This window comes from Monodelphis domestica, chromosome 7, assembly GCF_027887165.1.
Source record: "Monodelphis domestica isolate mMonDom1 chromosome 7, mMonDom1.pri, whole genome shotgun sequence".
NCBI lineage: Eukaryota > Metazoa > Chordata > Mammalia > Didelphimorphia > Didelphidae > Monodelphis > Monodelphis domestica.
In genome coordinates, this window is record NC_077233.1 from 138,742,759 (window position 1) to 138,763,023 (window position 20,265).

Sequence of the window (20,265 nt, forward strand, 5' to 3'; positions counted from 1 at the left end):
AACATGATGTGAGTTTGAAACTTTTGGTTGTAAGGATTAAATTGAAAGGTGACCAAAGCATTGATAAGTGGTTTATAGATAAGAACCCCATCTAACATTTTTTTTTTCTTGCTCCTATTCATCTATTTCTCTACTTGGTTGACTTGGTCCTTCCAACAGTATAAAAAAGGAAGAAACTAGAGTACAACTAATATCAGACAATTTGTGACACTGGAATAAAGATAGATAAATGACCTAGGAGATGCTACCTAATTGGCATGAAGCTTGAGAGAGGCAAGCTTGAAGATAATAAATAGAATTACTAGTTTATACAACAGATAATAAACCAATATGATTCATCACCAGAAGAAACACTGTAAGTGAAAACCAGTAAGATGGTGTAACAGTTAAAATTTAGGGGAGACTGAGGCAGGTGAGGCAGGTAGAAATTAGTTTCTCTCTGCAAGGAGTATTATATATTTTTAGAGGTTTATTAAGGATTAAAGAAAATACAGGATAAGGAAATCGTGCCTAGGCCAGAGGCCTAGACAAGACCTCACCTACATTATGGAAAGAGCCACGTCTGCTCCAAAAAGGAAGTCCAAAAAGAGACCCAAAAACCTTTGCCACCAGCTTAAATCCTTCCTCGATCTTGGCCCACCTCAGAATTCCCCTGAGATTACAAAGCATTTGGGGAAGTGGAGCAAGGGTTTGTGGGGATTGAAGTCCAGAGTTCAAATCTCAATTTTACAATGGTCCATTTATCCCACCATCATATATCTTCCTCCTTACACCATCTAGAACTTAGCTGAACCCAGAATTAAGAAGGGAAAAAAAATCCAGGAAAACCAATGTAGTTTATTTCTTAAGTCAGGCCCTCTCTCAAATTTATACATAATTCTAAAAAAGCTTATACATGTTATTTCCCAAACCCACAGCATATTAGTAAGGTTGGGAAGGAAAGGGAAAATCTGTTAGAGGCAGATATACCAATATTAAAGAGAAATGACAACTAATAGCCTAAAAATGAAAAATGAAATGGAAGCGTTAAAAAAGAGTAGTAATCCTTGGTCATTTAGTATGGGAGTGAATATCCCTATATACTTCCCAGTAACCCTCCAAGAACATCATTATATTATGTACAGCTCAGTCCAATAAATTATTTCTATAATTAAGACCCCAAATCACCAAGAAAAAATCCTGAATTTTCTGGAATCATTGTTAGTTGTGATGATCAGTTTCTAAGTCTTAAAGAATTATTTGTTTTTAACAATATTATTATTCATCATTATAGAAATTGTTCTCCTTGTTTTGCTTACCTCATTTTGCATCAGTTCATGAAAGTCTTCCCAAGTTTTCCTGAAATCATCCTCTTCATAATTTTTTTAAAATTTAAAATTTAATTTTATTGTCATACAAAACACTCTTCCAGATTGGTCATTGTTGTAAGAGTACACTCATACATAATCAAAACTCCAAAATAAAGCCATAAATACACTGATGAGAAAGACAACTCTAAACACTTAACGGGAAGGAGAGCATTCCAGGAGCGGGGCACTGTGGGCACATGTGCCCAGGGTCAGACTATGGAATGTGGTGTATGAGAACCTGCTGGATCAGAAAGACGCACAGCACAGCATGGCGGCGTAAGAAGGCTGCAGCGGCAGGCAGCCCAGACAGAGTTTTGAATGCCAAACTGTGTTTTGTCTTTGAACCTGGAAGTGATTGGGATCCCCTGGAATTTATTGAGTAGAGGGGCGATGGGGTTGATGTGTGCTTTAGGAAGATCCCTTTGCCGGGGCTGCTCGGGAGAGCCCCGGGGCGGGCAGAGTGGGCAGCTGCCTCCTGTAAGGATCAGGCAGGACGGCTCCATTGGGGCTGGGCGGGATCCAAGGAGAAAAGGGCGTATTGGAGAGACCTTAGGAATCCCCAGGCCCTGCCCTTGGCAACTGAGGGTGTGTTGATTGCATCTAAACTTTTAACAAAGCTGTACCTCCTCAATGAGATCCACAGCCACTTAAAAAACAATTTGACTGAGCCAGCCCTGCGGAAAACAAAGTCGAGGCAGAGTACGTGTTTCCCAGGTTATGGCATGCCATTAGCAAGGCGACCATCAGGACCCATATCTCCAACAGGCACTGTGATGAGCTGTTGTTCTTTGCCCAGAATTATAGAGGATAAGAATATGAAGCAATATTTAATTTGGAAAGTTATATAGCCTTTTTAATGATCTCAAGTGTCTCTCTGTAATAAAAGCCTGTCTTTTTAACACCAATATTTTCTAATGATGCTATATGAGTGTAAATCATAATCCAGGGGCAGCTGGGTGGCTCAGTGAATGGAGAATCAGGTCTAGAGATGGGAGGTCCTGGGTTCAAATTTGACCCCTGACACTTCCTTGCTATGTGACCCTGGGCAAGTTCTCTTAACCCCTTTTGCCTAGCCCTGATTGCTCTTCTGCCTTGGAACCAATATATAGTACTGATTCTGAGACAAAAGGTAAGGGTTTGTTTGTTTTTTTAAAATCACAACCTAAGAAGAATGACAATTTCCGGTGACTCAAAGGGTAATGGTAAGTATAAATAGGCTGTAGCAGATTACTGGTGCAATGCCATACTGAAGAGTGTGTATGACTAGAGGAGTAACTGGAATGGTCTTGTTGAGAGAGTAAAGGAGAATAGATGGATGGATAAGCCAAATGTTGTGCTGGGACCACCTGCACATGTGTACATATGTATTACATGTACAGTATATACACATGCATATGCACATACATATGTGTACATGTGTATATCTTTTTTAAAATAGTGAAAGGCCCCTGGCATCTCAAGTATATCTCCATATGCAGAATTCTTGAAAAGGAACAGAAAAGAAGCATTCAGAATGAGAATGCATAGACAGTAATTCACAAATCCAGTAAGAGAACATTGAGAGCAATCTAAAATCAGTGAAATCATGGATACATGGAAATGTGGAAGGAAAAAAGACATAGCAGCAGATAGACATCCATTTGAAAACAAAATAGAGGATCTTAATGGGGAAAAAGATCCAAGTTTGTTTATTCTTTTTCTGTTCAAGGAGATCATTCCTTTTGTTGTAAGGGGAAAATAAATGTAGGGTGGTATTTTGTACCTTTGCTTTAATGAGGAAACTTGCATCTGTGTGTGTCTATGTGTTTGTTCTTTCCTTTTAAGTAGATTCTGGCAAGTTAAAATGGAAAATAAAAACAAAATTTAAAAAGAATAGTCATATTAAAGCCTGAATGATACCTTTTCTCCATTTCTAGGCAGATGTTTTGATTATATCATTCTTCAGCACTGAAGAACATGGCCTCTTGCTTCAGGACAGTTTTCCACGGCCTTCCGCCTTCCAGGCTCTTCTGGGTATTGAAGTGCCACATTATTACTTCACAAAAAAAGTGAGTCTTCTGTTAAAAAGATTATTTTTCTGATCCTTTCTATTTCTCTGGCTGAGTCCCAGTCAATACCAATTCTTCCATCATTCTGAAATATGAATTGATTCTACAGTGTTTAATCATTTTTTTAAGATCATGTACCATAATTTAGCACCAAAAATATGTAGCAAATAGTGAGGGTTTCTATATCATGAAAGCTATGCATTTTTTTTTTCGAATTACTGAACTGGGAGAGGTGAGGTTTTGGTTCTAAGCCTTGAGAAGGTCAAGAGATAGAGGAGAAAGAAGCCTCCAGTTTAAATCCTATTGAGTGACCAAAGGCAGCTTGTTTAATCTTTCTGTTGTTTAATCTTTAATCTTTAGCTTTATCTTCTAGAAAATGGGAATAAGCAATGCTAGGACATCGTACCTTTAGGGCCAGTTGTGGTACTTCAATTAAATAAAGGATGGAAAGCCACAAGTACACCTTGACATGCTCCTAAGTGCCAACTATTCTCTTCCACCTCAGTTTTGTTGGCATTAAGCTATTGGATCTGCACCCTCACTTTCTGATTTTTCAGATGAAAGGGGGTTGAACAAAATGTCCTCTGAGGTCCCTTAGTCCCGGAGCTTTCTATGAGTCTGCTATTCCTTTATTTCAGGTTAATTTAAAGGACATACAGTCCACAGGGAATATGTTCCAGCTAGCAATGAGAGATTTATGAAACTAAACAGTCATGTCTTGGAGCTGTATAGGCATATCATTGTGAAATTTCTGAGGAATGTTAATGTATACAACTTCTTCAGGGTTTTCCCATTTCCCCCTCCCACTATCCAATAGGTAAAGATGACTTCTTAATAGAGAGTACTGTGTGAGATAAAAATGAGTAGGCACCTGCACATAGATACAAACCTGGAATCAGAAAATGAGAGTAGAAAAGCAGAAACTTATTCTTTTCCTTATGAGGAAAGGCAGATGCCCTAGTGGCAAATGCAATGCCTGGGTGCAAATACAAAATTTTATAAGTTCCTAATGCAAGTGCCCACACTCCCCTCCCCCTTTTGTCCAACTCCCTTTGTCTGGGGGGCCAGGGCCTACAATTTAGGCATGGAGACTACCCCAGTCTGGAAATAGCAAGATACACAAGCTCATCAAATGGGAGGGTTAAGAATATCATCCTAAATTTTTAAGGGTAAGAGGAAATAAGAGGGAAGCTTCAACTGAGCTATCTCCTTGTTTCTTGGACCATGATGATGCCCTTGAAGTAAACCAAAAAGACTTGCTTGAATCTGAAAACAGACTTATTTACACATTCCATTTCTGGTTGGGGGTGAGTGTGAGCTGGGTGCTTTACTTTGAGAATTACACACTTAATTCTATCCTATTTAGTCATCTTATTCAGTACTGACTCTAACCCTACAATTCTGATTCTGACCCTAAATTCTATTGCTGCTCTCCCATCTTCTTAAGCAAATTTGTGAGAGGCCAGATCATTTTTTTGGCATTCTCTTAATAGAAAAAGGTTTTAAAAATCTGTATAGACATTTGCCTGCCTGTTAAGATGAGGTACTTTATAATCAATTTGGGAAAAATATCTCATAACTAAAACCATGTCTAAAGTGATTCTTCAGCTGTCCACTGGCCTTCTATCCTGAAGTCACTGAATTGTTAGCATCAAATGATCCTGGTTAGCACCAGAAAGACCTATCAAGTACCTTAGCTTGCTAATTCTGAGCCATATTATTATGTTTCATTAAAAATAAGGATATATCTTTTGAAAACAAAAATCTGTGACTTCAATATATCCACATTTTCAAATAGCAAAAGATAAAAAAATACCCAACAAAAGTGACCAAAGTATTTTTACATTTTAGAATGGTGCTTGCATAAAAATTGTCTAGTTAAGATTGTGTTTATAGATATTTTGGGTAAGTGAAAAGAATTATTGAAATTAACCAAGTTATATTATACAAAGGTCTCTTAAGCTATTTTGATCCTGCTATTACTAGAAGTAGTGACATTAGATGGCATCCATTAGAATTTTGTTTTATTTTTCTTCATCCCATTTTGCTCCTCTTTGAGTTAGAAAACTTTTAAAAATTTGCTTCCTCTTAATCTATTTCTCCCAAGACTTTTCATCATTTCTAAACAGCATTTCTTTTTTTTTCATATTTATACATTACTTGTTTTTTCTCCTCTTTTCTCACTTTTCCCTTTGTATTTTCCATTGCTCATAGTTGTTGTTCCAGAGAGGATGTATTTATAAGGCATTTGTAAGTATTCATTGTCTTGTTTGTTTGTTTTGTATCTTTAGTTTTTCTGTTTTTTCCAAGTTCTTTTAAATTTTAAATTGCAACATTCTCCTATTGATATTCTTGTGTTTAGCAAACATGCATATAGTTTTAGTTATATAATTGAAGAAACTAATATGAAGTTTTTTCTTCATTTGAGGTGTTGTAACTCAAGCAAAAATTAATTAAATGTACTAGTATTTCTAGCATTACTGTTAATTTGATGAATTATTTTGAACAAATTAACTTCACTTAATTTCATTCTTGTGCTTCTCTATAAAAGAGAAAATCACTAGGAATCTTTTTCTTCACAAAATGATTTTGAGGAATAACCAATAAAAATGATATGCCTTGCTCCATCCCCCACCAGTTACTAAGCTATATTCCATTTTATCACTTCATTACTTCCGTTTTACTTTCCTTCACTTTTAAGCAGGAGTTAAGGGAACTTAGAGGACACGAATGAATGAATGAGTATGCATTTATTAAGTCCAAGTCCTTATTTTGTGCCAGATACTATGCCTTATAAGCACTGGGGATACAAATACAAAAACAATGGCAGTGCCTGACCTAAAAGAGCTTATATTCTAATAGAGAAGGCTGCACAAATATGGGAATGGAAGTATACACAGGTAGAGTACTATGATTTGGAAAATTGCAGGGATGGTGTGTTGAGAGATGAACAGGAAGGAGAGTGAATGAGGGAATAAATTAACATACTCTGATTTGACTACAGTGTTGGTTTGATTATGATACTGATTTGATTACAGTTCTGGAAATGGTAAGAGGAGGGACTCCAGGGTGCAAGGTCAGAAGAGTTTGTGTGTGGCAGGAGATGAGGAGACTATATGAGAGAAACATTAAGTATGGCTGGACATGCTTAGATGTGGCAGGCCACGTGAGGAACTTAAGAAAAGTCCTTAATATTATGAATTCTTTTCTGGTTATAACTTAGCATCATAAGATGAGTGGTATAGTGGAGAGAGTACTATACTTAAAGTCAAGAAGAGCCTTGGCAAACTTTTTACATTTGAGTAGCCATGTGGCCAGGGGGAAATAATTTAACTTTTCTCAGCTTCAGCTTCCTCATCTCTAAAATGGAAAAAAAAAAACATATAATGCCTATTGTTGTTTTTGTTTGTTTGTTTTTTTTTGCCTCACTGGGATGTGGAAGAATTAGAGGAGATAATGTGCACAAAGTGCTTTTCAAAACTTAAAACACTGTAAATGCCAGTTATTATCATCAGTCAAAATCACATTATTGTTAATATAATTATATGTGGCCAATTATCTTTGAAAATAAATTCTGCTTACCTATGGAGGCAAGTCTGTGAGCTTTAGTAATAATTAAAATAATTTTGGTCATTTTTAGTCATTTGGTCATTTTACTTTGGTCATTTTACTAAGACTTTCACTAACATCATTCCAATCTATTTCTTAACTCTCTAGTTTCTTCTCTATGCATATTTACCACTTTGTGGGCAAAATCTTATTCACTTTGCTGTGTCGTAATTCAGAATTGTTCCACCTATTAAGATCTGGGAATTCTTAGCATCTCTTCTCAGACTAGAGTTTCTTTTATCATTGTCTACTCCTATTCCTTCATTTTTAGTGAAATGATTTTTTTTTTACTTTCATCATGACTCACTATTTCCTTCTCTTCATTCTCTTAATCCATCAGTCTCCTGGTAGATCCAGTTGCTACTTTACTGTGTCCCTAACCCTTGGCTAACCATTGCAACTATACTCTGAGTAGCTCTCTAGAATCCTTTACTCATCCTAAATTTGTACAGTACCTGCCATTTCAAACCCCAGCTACTAGTAGCATCTACCATTAGCTTTCTTTATATCATTCAGAGCTACAGAGCATCACTTCAAACAAGTTATCAAATCATGCTGATTGAAATCTACAAATTCATACACATTGCTGCTCATTCTTTTTTATGCATATATTAAAAAAAAAACTATTTCTACTTTATCATCTGCTCACTCTTTAAGCCCTTACAATTTGTCTTCTACCTTCACCACTATGCTAGAACTACTCTCAAAGGCCACCAGTGATTTCCTAATTGCCAAATTCATTGGCTTTTTCCTCAGTCTTCATTCTCTTTGAGCTTTCTGTAACACTGGGCACTTAACCACTCTCACCTTGAAACTTGGTTTTTCTTAGTTTTCATCAGTATAAAATATCCCAATTCATATCCTACTTCTCATTTCTCTGAGGCTCCTGCCTTTTTCACTGTCTTCTCTTTGTCTTCTGCTTCCAGAGTGGTTGTTTCTTAGGTTCAATCCTCAGCCTTCTTTCCATATTCCTTTAATGCTTGCGTCCATTAAGACCTCTTCAACCTTTGCCTTTATTCTAATATTTTCCAGATCTCTTTCTGTAGTCTTCAACTTTCTCAAGTTCCAATTCCACATTTCCAGCTGACTACTAAACATTTCTTTTCAGATGTCCCATTTTCATCTCAAACTCAAAATGCTTAAATCATAATCTTTAATTCGAGACCAGCTTTCCCTCCTGAGTTTTCTGTCTCTGATATTCTTCTTCCTCCCACCTCTTTTTGAAACTGGAATCATATTTGACTTCTTCTGACTTCTCCCTCTCAGCAGCCTTCTTCCCACTGAATCATTTGCCAAGTTGAGAGTTCTTTTTTATTTTCACAATGCTTTTCACATTTTTTTCTTTAAAAAAATTCACTGCTACTACTCTAATACATGACTATATTCTATCTTACCTACACTATTGCATTAGCTTCTTAAGTGGTATCTACCAATGTAGCCCCTTTCTCTCCTCAATCGAAAAGAAGAACTATTTAGTAAGTGCTACTATGTGCTAGGGATTGTGTGAAAGTTAGGGATACAAAGAAAAAAAAAGGAAGAAAACACTCCATCTTCCTGGAATTTACATTCTACTGGAAAGTAATAATATATAAATAATTATATATGTATATTTTTAAATGAAATTTGGAAGATTAGAAAAGGCTTCTTATAGGAAGTGATACATGATGTGAACCTCAAAAGAAGACAAGAATTTTAGGAGTCAAATGCGAGGATTGAACAATCAATAGATGAACATTTATTAAATCTCTACTATGTACCAGGCACTGTGCTAAATACTGGGGATACAAAAAGAGATAAGAGAGAGTTCCTATACTAAGGAGCTCACAAACTAACAAGGGGGAGTATATTGAGTGCTTAATGAATGAAAAGGCATAGCGGTGGAATGCTAAATTTGAGGTACAGCAAATAAACTAATTTGACTAGAACAGAGAAAAAATAGAAGGGAATAATGTAAAATAATCCCAGCTGCTATGAGGCAACTGTGACCCAATAGTTAACACTGGGCTTGGAATCAGGAAGGCCTGAGTTCAGATGTCATTCAGACACTTCCTAGTTATGTGACCTTGGGCAAGTTACTCCATATGCATAGGAGGCACAGTGGATAGAGTTGGGCTTGGAATCAAGAAGACTAAGACTTGAATTCAAATATGATCGCAGACAATTCCTAGATATGTGACCCTGGTCAAGTCACTTAACCTCTTATTGCCTGACAAAAGGATCTACTGAATCCACTTGAGAAGGAAATGGCAAAATGACTCCAGTATTCTTGTAGAGAAAACCCCATGGATTGTTAAGATCCATGGGGTCAGAAAGAGTCAGACACAATGAACAACTGAAACAAACAGCAACAAAATCCAGTAAAGGTATCCTGGAGACAGATTGTAGCCTTATATGTGCATTTGAGGAGAATTTCATCTTAAAGGCAATAGGGAGGTTCTGGAGAAGTAAAGTAACATGATCAGATGATTGTGGTCTAGGAAAATTTTTTTCCCAATAAAATGAGCATTTCCACATACCTAGTAGAACAGGAAGAAAAGATGGTACTTAAAGCTGTGAACTTCTTGTTATATACAACCTGCTTCCATTTTAGAATATATAACAAATTCAACATGTAATTTTCAAAGCAGTACTACTTGTCTATGATTCTTTCTGTTCTTTATTTTCTTTTCTCAACACTACAAAATCATTTTAGTGGCCTATTTTCCCCCCTTTCTTTATTCATTTGGCTATCCTATCGCTATCCCTACCTTCTCTCCTACCCCTACCCCAAAATTGAAAACTATTTTAACAAATATTCCAAGTCAAGTAAAACAAATTCCCCCATTGGCCCTATCTGAAAATGTTTGTTTTATTCTACATTTTGATTTAGTCATCTCTGTGCTTTTATTCATAATTCCTCTGGATTTGTGGTTGATTATTGACCAAAGTTAGGAATATTACTTAGGTGGCTTGGTGAATTATAGAATAGAGAGACTAACAGCTGATAAAACAATTTGAAGGCTATTTTATTAATTCACGTGAGAGGTGATATGGGGGGATGACTTTGAATGGAGAGCAGGGAATAGATGCAAGAAATGTAGTGATATAGAATCAGTAAATCTGAGAAACACCAAATAATGGGTGATGATAGAGAGGGAAAGGAGAGTCAGGGACGATATCAAGTTTATTAATCTGGGTGTATGGAAGAATAGTAGTAGAGCATGCAGCAGAACTAGAGCAGATTAGAGGAGGAATGGGTTAAGGGAGAAGATAATGAATTCCATTTGGGCATGTTGGATCTGAGATACTCATCAGAAGGCCATTTAGAATATCCAACAGTAGTTAGTTGGTGATGTGGGACTTCAACTGGGGAGAAAGATTGGAGCTGAATGAGAAATTGAAAAGATGTTGTAGAGAAAGAATAAGATTTGGCTACTACTTTTAGATATGTGAACAAGGAAAAAGGAAGAGTTAAAGCTGGCTCTGAGGTTGCAAACCTTTTGATAGGAAGGATGGCGATGCTGCCAAATGAAATAGAGAAGACGGGAAGAAACATAATTTTGGGGAAAATATAATAAATTCTATCTTGAACATAATTAACTAAGATTCCTCTGGACAATAGATGCAGAGAGATGTGTTAGAAGCAGTTGATAATTCAGGACTGATTAAGAGTCATTTACTTAGAGATGATAATTGAACTCATGGGAACTGATGAGATCACTAAAATAGAGGATGTAAAGTCAACATGTGAAGTCAGTATTGGTTTAAAATAAAGCAAGTTAAATAGCTTATAAATCTTCTAATTAATTGAATATGAAGTCACACATAAAGCTTTGAAAGATTTAAGAACTCTGGTCATTGCAGTGACCCATTCACTGCAATGACCAGAGTTCTTAAATGATGAAACACACATCTCCTGACCAAGTTGGTAGAAGCCCTAGTGGGATCCAATCCAACAGTAGCAGTCTCTTACTAGTGATAATGGAGAGCTGTAATAGAACACCAGATTTATCTTTCTAAATTACTACCCAGATTATGGCTTCAATAGTTCCTCCCCCATAGCCTAATGAATAAAGTTGAAGCACCTTAATTTGTCATTCATGTTCTATGAGGTTGGTCCTAATCCACCATTCCAGTATTGCTTGCCATTACTGCTTTATTCTCTTAAGAAAAATGAGCTAGTCATTATCTGAACATAGTTTAAACTTTCCTGTCCCTGCACCATTGTCATCTCTTCCATGAAGCTACTTAATATTTGTGTAACTAAATATCCTATATCTCCCTCCCATAGATCATCTCATTATTTGGGAGAGTATTTCTCTTATGACTTTTATCACATATTGTCTTGTATTTTAGTTATTTGTATATATGTTTTATCCTCCATTCCAAACTGGGAACTTTTTAAAAAATAAATTTTGATATATTTTGACTTTACATCATCTTAATTATCCCTTGTATGCCTTCATCTCCCCATACCAAAGATCATCTTCTATATCCAAGAATGTTTTAAAGAGGAGAGCTCCTGGAGAGGTCTTGAAGGAGGCTGTGGAAGCAGAACTCAGAAGGAGTCAGGAGGAGAAGGCTCTGGAAACATTTCTTGAAAGGAGGCTCTCTTGAAGGTGGAGCCTGAGGTTGGCATGAGAAGCCTTACCTAGAGAGATCTTGGTACCATCATGTCATGTCCTAGAGGCATAGTTTGCTTCTGCCATGACAACTGGCAATGTAGCCCTCTGTTGCCTATTGAAACTCATCCATCCCATCCCATCATGCTCTTGGCACCTTCTACAGAAACAATCGGAGAAACGAATATGCGCCCATCAGACAATGAAAGAAGGGTTTCTTGAATGTCTGCTACATACATGGGCTGTGCGCGAGGTCAGCTGTATAGCAAAAGAAGATGAACGGAGCACTTTTGGTACATACCAGGTGGCCAGCAGCTTTCACCAGTTTGTGAGTGGAAAAGGGGAAGGCCTCGTTACTCAAGTCTGTCTCAAGCACCTCCTGAAGAACTGCCCAGCTGTAAGGAACAAAAACTCCAATCTTAGTGTGTGTAGTAATAGTGACAGAAGAATCAAGAAATGTTAAGATTGGAAGGGAAACTGGGGTACAGGATGTTAGAACCAGAAGAGACTTTAGCTCATAAATCAGTCAATAAATATTTATGAGCTAATATAAAAGTATGAGTGCTAGATAGACCCTTAGGAAAGACCATCAGATATGGAAAGGACCTTAGAGTATAGAACATTAGGCCTAGAAGCAACACTGGAGATCAGCTAATTGAACTTTCTTGTTTCACAGATGAGAAAAGTAAGGCCAAAGATCACGCTAGCAAATTAAGGGGAGAACTAGGACTAGAAGTCGAGTTTAACTTTCTTAGCATCAAAAATGAAAAGTGTGAATTACCACCAATGAAGAGAAAATCAAGGCAAATATTAGAAGTTATTTTGCTTGATTTTGTGCCAACAATTTAAGTGAAATGGAAGAATATTTACAAAAATATAAATTACCTAGACTAATAAAGGAAGAAATAGAATCTCTAAATAAACCTATTTTAGAAAAAGAAATTGAACAGGTCATAAGTGAACTTCTTAAGAAAAAATCATTAAAACCAGATGGATTCACAAATGAATTTTACCAAACATTTTTAGATCATCTAATTTCGATATTAAATAAATTAGAACAATTGGTAAAGAAGGAATCCTGCCAAATTCCTTTTACAAAACAAATGTGATACTGTTACCTAAACAAGGAAGAACAAAAACAGAGATATAAAATAATAGGCCAGTTCATTAATGAATACTGCTACAAAAAGTCTAATTAAAGGGAAAAGCTAGGTGGCTCAGTAGATTGAGAGCCAGATCTAGAGACAGGAGGAAGTCCCAGTTTCAAATGTAACCTCAGACACTTCCTAGCTATGAGATCCTGGGCAAGTCACTTAATCTCTATTGCCTAGCCCTTACTACTCTTCAGCCTTAGAACCAATATGCAGTATTAATTCTAAGATGGAGGGTAAGGGTTTAAAAAAATTCTAATTAAATTTTGGCTAGGATGCTACAACAATATATCACAAAGATACTTTTATACTATTATATATACTTTTATATATTGCTTTTATACAATAACTAAGATATGGAGAGCTAAGTACGTGTTAAATGCTTGTTTTCTAACTTTTTTTAAAAAAGGAATTCACTGTGTTTAGGACTGTCACTATTGTATGCTTGCCTAACTAGCCACTTTTTAAAATTTGGAGATAATTTCCAGTGTGATTATAATTACAGATGAATGGATTTGAGTTTTGAAAGCCACACCTTTTTAAAATTTGTTTAAATGAAAAAATTAGGGTAATTTTAAACTTGAGTGGTTTATATGATTTTACATTACAGTAAACAAATGTTTCACTAAAAAAAAAAGAATGTTTTAAAGAAAAAAAAGGAAGATGGGGAAAAAATCTGCAAAACTGGTTAATACATTGAAAAAAATCTGAAAATATATGCAAAGTTCCACAGCTTTGGACCTTTTACCTCTGCAAAGGAATAGAAGGAGGATTCTTCTTATATCTCTTTGAACAACCAAACAGTTCATTTTGCACTCAACTTTTTTGGAATTGTTAAAAATATATTTCCCATTTGCATCAGACAAGCAATAAGTGTCATGGAGCACTGGTGAGACTGAGATCTGTTCAGCCATGGTATAGCTTTTGTCCTTCAGCTATGGATACTCATATGGGACAGTGAATTCTCTTTTCTAAAACACATGCTATTAAGGTCTCATCTTCTCTTTCTGGGTGATTGGTGCTCAATTCTCAAATTCAGGAACTCGAAGTTCAGAATTACCTATGAAGAAGTGACTCCAAAGTTGATTGCATTCTCTTCAGGATCTTTAGTCTCTCACATTTACTCAGAAAAGCAGAATGGCAGAAGTAGGTTGCTAGGCATTCCAGGAACTCCAATCACAGGCTTCCTCCAAAGAAAGCACTTCTCCCATTTCCATATGCTTCTGCTGTTAAGTTACCGTTTCTAGTGGGAGAGGGGAAAGAGAGACATCCTCTTTCCCTTACACACACAAATCTCAATTTCCAAGTGTCAAGGAGAGAAAATGTGTGGAAAGGGTCTCCCTAGTTAATTGGTAGAGCTTCCCAATTATATAGACTCTAGGATGGGCATTTCTCAATAAGCATCTTTTCTTCTGAGCCTCAGTCAATCAATATCCAAGTCCCTGATCAGTCAGAGGAGTTCACTGTGTTCTCCCAAGCAAGGGTCTATGGTACATATCTCTTCAAAAGAAGCACATATCTAGCTCCTTTTGCAAAAGGTCCAAATGCTGTGATCTAAGGAAAGTGATTAGTTCAGAGACTCAGGACAATCCCACATTACTTTACCACCAGGTTAATATTCCTTTATCTGACTATATAACCTCTTATTTTTCCATGTCTCACTGTGTCTTTCCCCTCCTAAACTTATTCCTTATCCATGCCACAAGCCTCATTTACCCCAGTTTTCTCAGTTTATCATTCCTATGTTGCTCTTGACCATGGTGGTTTTACATTTTTCTCTACCCTCTTTTTCCTTTTCCTATTATAATTTTTCCTTTTTCAAACCCTAATCACTCCCACACTCTGCTTTCTCTGATCATTATTTCTTACTATTATTGCTGGGAGTAACTCAACTGTGTTTATTGTCTCTTACAAATTTGTTATCTTATCTCAACTAAGCACTCCCTGCTACCCCTTCCCCCCATGCTTTCACTCTTCCCTGATTATCAGATTGCTCATAGTGTTTGTTCCAAGAAACCATCTTTTCTTTCCTTAAGCTACACTACCACTTCTCATCTACTCTCAGCAGAGAACTTTACTGAATATTTGATCAAGAAAACTGAGACCTATTCTCTGTATTTCTATACTTCAAATATCCACAATATGATCCCTGACTCTCTACTTTGCTTAGATTTCTAATGAAAAGGTAGCTTTTCTTGCCATGGCAAACCCTTCTATTTGTGTCTTTCATCCAGTGCTCTACCATCTGTCTCCAGGAGCTGTCCCCTTTAATCATCTCCTCTTTTTTTTTTCCTTAAACTTAATTTTTTTTTATTGCTTTTTAAAAAATTCTTGTTTTAACAAACATCAAACTAAAATGAGTGCTTCCATATTCACGGTAGAACAGAAAGAGAATTGTAAATGTGAATCTCTTTTATATACAGCTTGCTCTTCTTTTTATATATATAACTTTTAAAGTTGTTCTGCTTGTCTGTGATTCCTTCTGGTCCTCCTTCTGTTCTCTTCTGTACAATTTAGGAAGAAATATTTTAATGATTCATTTTTTTCCCCTCTCTCTCTTTTTAAATTTGCAATCTTATCGCTAAACTCATTCTCTCTCTCATTCCCATTAAAAAAATTTAAACTTGAACAAACAATGTAAAGAGGGCTCAAAAGGAGTATGAATGTGTTTATACAAATATAAATAGTGGTGAAGTATATTTAATTTTGTTGATGTTTAGTGTTGATTACAAAGTTATTTTAAAAAATAAACAGCTTGCCACTCCCTCTCCTGTCCCTCCCACAATTTTTGAATAAATAACTGTCCTTGGTGGTATTTCTTTTCCTAGGAGGTTTACTGTTATCTTATATAATTAAGGATTTCACTATGTCACTAAGCCTTAGGAAACCAAATGACATCTCTATATCTCCTCCAGTGTTTGCCAAATATAAACTCATTTTTCATGGTGAATGTCATATTAATCAGGGAGGGAGTGTGGATTAGTGGGAAGAGGACTAGACATGGAGCCAAGAGAGACTCATCTGTAAATAGGGGAATAATAAGAGGATCTGCCTCACAGGGTTATTGCTGTGAGGATCAAGTGAGATAAGCAAAAAGCTTTGCATACCATAAAGTACTATATAAATGCTAGTTATTATTATTATTTTATCATTATTAGAGACACAAATAAGTACCCTTTGTAATAAAGGGAAAGATACTAAGAAATATTAAAACTTGGAGAATATAGCTTTAAGGAATTAAGCAGAAGGAGGATAATTGAGTTAGTTCTCATTTGATAATATTTTTTGGACCTAAGTCATACATTTGAAGTCAGAGCCAATAGCCCTAATGGTTTTTAATTACCCTAAATGTCTTTTTACATTCGTCAGGACTACTTGGTCCAGTTGCTGATAACTCGGTCTTCCTAAAAAATAAACTGTTTTTTCATGTGGGCTATAATAAATATACTTCTAAAAGTAGAATATAGAGAATAGGTAGTGACAATGTGTGCCAATTAGTAATTAAATAATGTTGTTTATCATTTAGCCAGGCGAAACAGATAAAGAAGATCAAATGGATTCTGTATCTCATCGAATCCCTCAAATGGTAGGCAAGAAACCCCTACGAGATTTCATTGGGCTAGAAGAATGTGATAAGACTACCCGAGAAGCCATGCTAAATTTTAGCTTTTTTGTCACCATTGGAGATATGGATGAAGCTTTCAAATCCATCAAGCTCATCAAAAGGTGAGTATTAATTTCACTAAGGTTTTGAAAGATAGTATAGATACCTTTTGAGATTCTTCCAAATTTAATACTTTCCTTTTGTTTCTTAATCAAATTGAAAATGATTAATTTTTTTGTCAGTTTCTTTGCTTTGTATTTTGTCATTTTGTCACTGTGAAAATTCCATTGAGATTAGTAGAATGCCAGGACGTGCCTAGCACATTCTCTTGCACAGAAAGGTGGTTCTATTTAAACACATCTGGCAGTAGGAAACAGATGAACAAAGATCTTTTGACTCTTCAGTGCTCAGATCATCACATTTTACTTAATTATTTTTATTTATTCAAAAGGGTTTTGAATATTTCCTAGCTAAAGGTTTCAGTTATTACACACCAATTATATTTAGATGTATGGTCAAACATACAAATGAATAACAATATTGATAAATAATAATAGTAAAACTTAAAAGTGAAAAGTTAATTAAAATGATAAAACTCCATACTCCAAAGGAATTCATAAATGTAGGCAGAGGCTCCCTGTAAACAATCTTCTCTCAGTACCCAGAAGAATTTGTAATTTATTATCAGGAACAGTTGGCAAATCTTATTATCTGAGAGATGGAAGGTCATTTTTTTTTAAACGCTTACTTTCTGTCTCAGTAACAACTCTAAGACAACAGGGCAAGGGATAGGCAATCAGTGTTAAATGATTTGTCCAGGATCACATGCTAGGAAGCGACTGAGGTCAAATTTGAACCCAGGTCCTTCCAAATCCAGATCTGGAACTCTTATCTACTGTGCCACCTAGCTGCTCTGGAAGGTAATCATTAATAATAGAACTAAAGTGGACAAATATGAATGAAATAGTCATTTGGAAATGAGACCTAATGTCCTCTGAAAAAATAGTTCTGTAGTATATGAAACACCTTTTGAAATATCACATACATGTATCATAGTTTTTCTAATTCCTTTTGTCCCCAACCTGCTTTGCACAAATTGGAATTTTTGTCACATTAGCAACATTGACAAGAAACCATTTCAATTATCTGGGAAAGCAATAAGTGACTTAATGGCATAGTATAGTCCCACCTTTGAATACTTTATTTGTTTAATGTAAACACAGTGATATTAGATTATTTCTAACTACATAGCTAATTTTTTACTTTAATGCTCGTTACAATAGTTCATATGCAATAATATTAACAAAAATGCTATAATATTTTAAATATTCTAGTTTTTAATTGCAACTAATTTTAGTGCATAATCTTTAATGGAAAAAAAGCTTTTCTATAAGTCCAGAAGAAGTATGACAAGACCTATAGGTATTTATACAGGTACTGATAGGAGCTATCAAAATAATCATATCCTCTAGTGTACCCATTAGTGTGGTAAGGACATAACAGATGATCAGTAAATATTTTTTATTGATATATGATTTTCTAGTGTATTAGTGGACTGAAGTGGCAAGTGAATTATATTTCTTTTTAAATAAAAACTTCTAGTAGTTCCTACAACCTGAGATTTTGCTTGTTCGTTTTGTCAATGGAACCAAAACGATCCTTTGTTAAATAGCCTTGAAAGATTTTCAGCATGACATGTTTTTGTTCCAGTTAAATGGGAAGGTTCATGTAGTAATGGTAGACATTTCAGAGCCTATGCCGATTTGGAATAATAGAGGCTCAAAATTCAGAAGTTTTTTATTCACTCATAACAATTACTGGGTTTTACAACCTTCATATATTTAGGACATTGGTTTTCATGGTCATTGTGTTGATATGTAGTATTAAGATTTCTTGTGCTCATTCAAAAATAAGTTGGCAAATAGACCAAAACATCTTAGAAAAATTGATTGCCATTATTTATTCAATAGTATTACTGTTTGATTGTTAGGGGCTACCTAAACATTGGAGCCACTTGTATAATTTTAAATATACAATATAAAATGTAGTTTATTGGGATTTTTTTTGATGATTCAAATTTCCTTTTTTTTTAATAAAAGCAAATAGGTTAATTTTTCCCTGTAATCTTCTAGACCCCAAGACATAGCATCAATGAAGAATTCAATTTTCATACTCTTTGCAGAAACCATGCTTCAAAAGCCCCTTTGTATGGAAAATGTAAGGAAGGAGATATTACCCACACATTTCCATCCAGCTTTCTAGAATATTATTTTGACCCTTTTATAATTACACCACAAAAATGAACAAATAATGCAAACCCAGTTCTTTTTATCCATATATTTTTATGGAGAAAATTAAACTTTAAAAAAGACATTTCAGCATGATCATCTTTTATTTTCACTTAGAAAAATAATTGGGGCACAAAATAAGCTAATAACAAGATTCAATAAGAAAATCTTAATCTGATTGTAAATGTATCTGTACTTTACATATTTCTCTGACACTTTCTAAGTCTTTCAAGGTGTTCAGCATTCTCAACACTGAGGCCTTACCAGGACTCAGGTATGGTCTTTGTCAGAATAAATTAATCTAAAAGATGAAGAATAAAGTGGTTTCATTTTGCATATTTCTTTACTTATATCACAAATTTTGGCTTGCTGTTACACTTGAAAAAATGCATGCTTATGAAATTATATTATGTGACAGTAAAATTTTATCACTGTACAAAAGTAGGGGTAGGGTCATATAATCTATTTATATATAATATACATATTACTTATGTGTATCATACATATGTATATAACTGTTACCCATAAAATTAATAATCAAAAGCCACTTCACAAGTAATGAAAATGACTTTATAATGTCCATCAATTCCTACCATATTAAATTATCACATGTGTACATAGACAGTATCTTTCTATAAATCAAATTCACTCCCTCTGCTGACTTTTAGCATGGTGATTCCACATAATCATTTTCTAGCCCACGACGAAATCGAGCAGTTAAAGTACGACTGATGACAATAACACGAGGTGCCATACAGTCATCTCTCCTGTGAAGAATATTCCAGATGAGGATGGCAGCTGCTAAGGTAGCCAAAAGACAAGCTCCAATGTTCAGATAGCAGGACCAGGACAAGTTGGTATAGGGACCAATTCGGTAAAAAGTCACTAGGCCAATGACCAAAACAAAGCCTGCAAAAAGAAAAAAAATTTTTCATAAAAATATCATTATAAAACTTGGAAAAATTAAAATTCCTGACTTGGCATATAAACTAAAATAGAGATCTCTAATTTTTCCCAAACCACTATACTTTAATAATTGATTGTGTTGGCATGGTTAGCTGTATAAGCTACATTTCAACTGTTATTTTGCTTTACTTCCTTTTTACATTCCATCTAAAATGGGTTTTTAGCTGTTCCTTTAACTTGACATTCCATCTCCTGATCCTCTTTGCATTTATATAAGCCATTCTCTTTGATTTAATTCAGCAAACATTATTGATAGTAATAATTGAGATCTATAAAGCATTCTAATGTTTTAAAAATGCTTTACATCTCATAGGATCCTCAAAACAACCTTATAAAGTAGGCACCATAGGTATTATTGTCTTCATTTTAGCAAAGAAGAAACTGATAATGAGGTTATATTATTTACCCATGGTTACGCAGCTAGGAAATATATCAGAAGCACAAGTCAAACCCAAATGTTTTTGACTTCAAGTCTAGAACTCTCTCCAATAAGCATCACATCTCCCAGTTGTTAAGCATCTCCTGTGAGCAGAGCACTGAGCTGGGGTCCAGGGATATAAAAGCAAAAATAAAGCATTCCCTGTCCTCAGAAAGCTTACCTTATTCTAAGGAGAAGCAAATAGTACACAGCTAAGCAGATGCAAAATAT

The 20,265-nt window shown here is 35.3% G+C and overlaps 2 protein-coding genes across 5 annotated transcripts in view; one reads left to right on the forward strand and one right to left on the reverse strand.

The window, feature by feature from the left end:
* Positions 1 to 20,265, forward strand: part of IFT140 (intraflagellar transport 140) — a 231,693-nt gene that overhangs the window by 129,095 nt on the left and 82,333 nt on the right. For 3 of the 4 annotated variants that reach the window (XM_016424171.2, XM_056805652.1, XM_056805653.1), the window contains 3 exons: positions 3,266 to 3,397; positions 5,612 to 5,647; positions 16,285 to 16,484. In XM_016424171.2, coding sequence (XP_016279657.1) covers positions 3,266 to 3,397; positions 5,612 to 5,647; positions 16,285 to 16,484 — 368 coding nt within the window. The remainder of the gene's footprint in view (positions 1 to 3,265; positions 3,398 to 5,611; positions 5,648 to 16,284; positions 16,485 to 20,265) is intronic. The other variant, XM_001364644.4, reaches the window with a different exon arrangement.
* The window catches only part of TMEM204 (transmembrane protein 204), a 61,608-nt gene continuing 60,027 nt past the window's right edge, over positions 18,685 to 20,265 (reverse strand). The window contains exon 4 of the mRNA XM_007499339.3: positions 18,685 to 19,559. Coding sequence (XP_007499401.2) covers positions 19,315 to 19,559 — 245 coding nt within the window. The 3' untranslated portion in view covers positions 18,685 to 19,314. The remainder of the gene's footprint in view (positions 19,560 to 20,265) is intronic.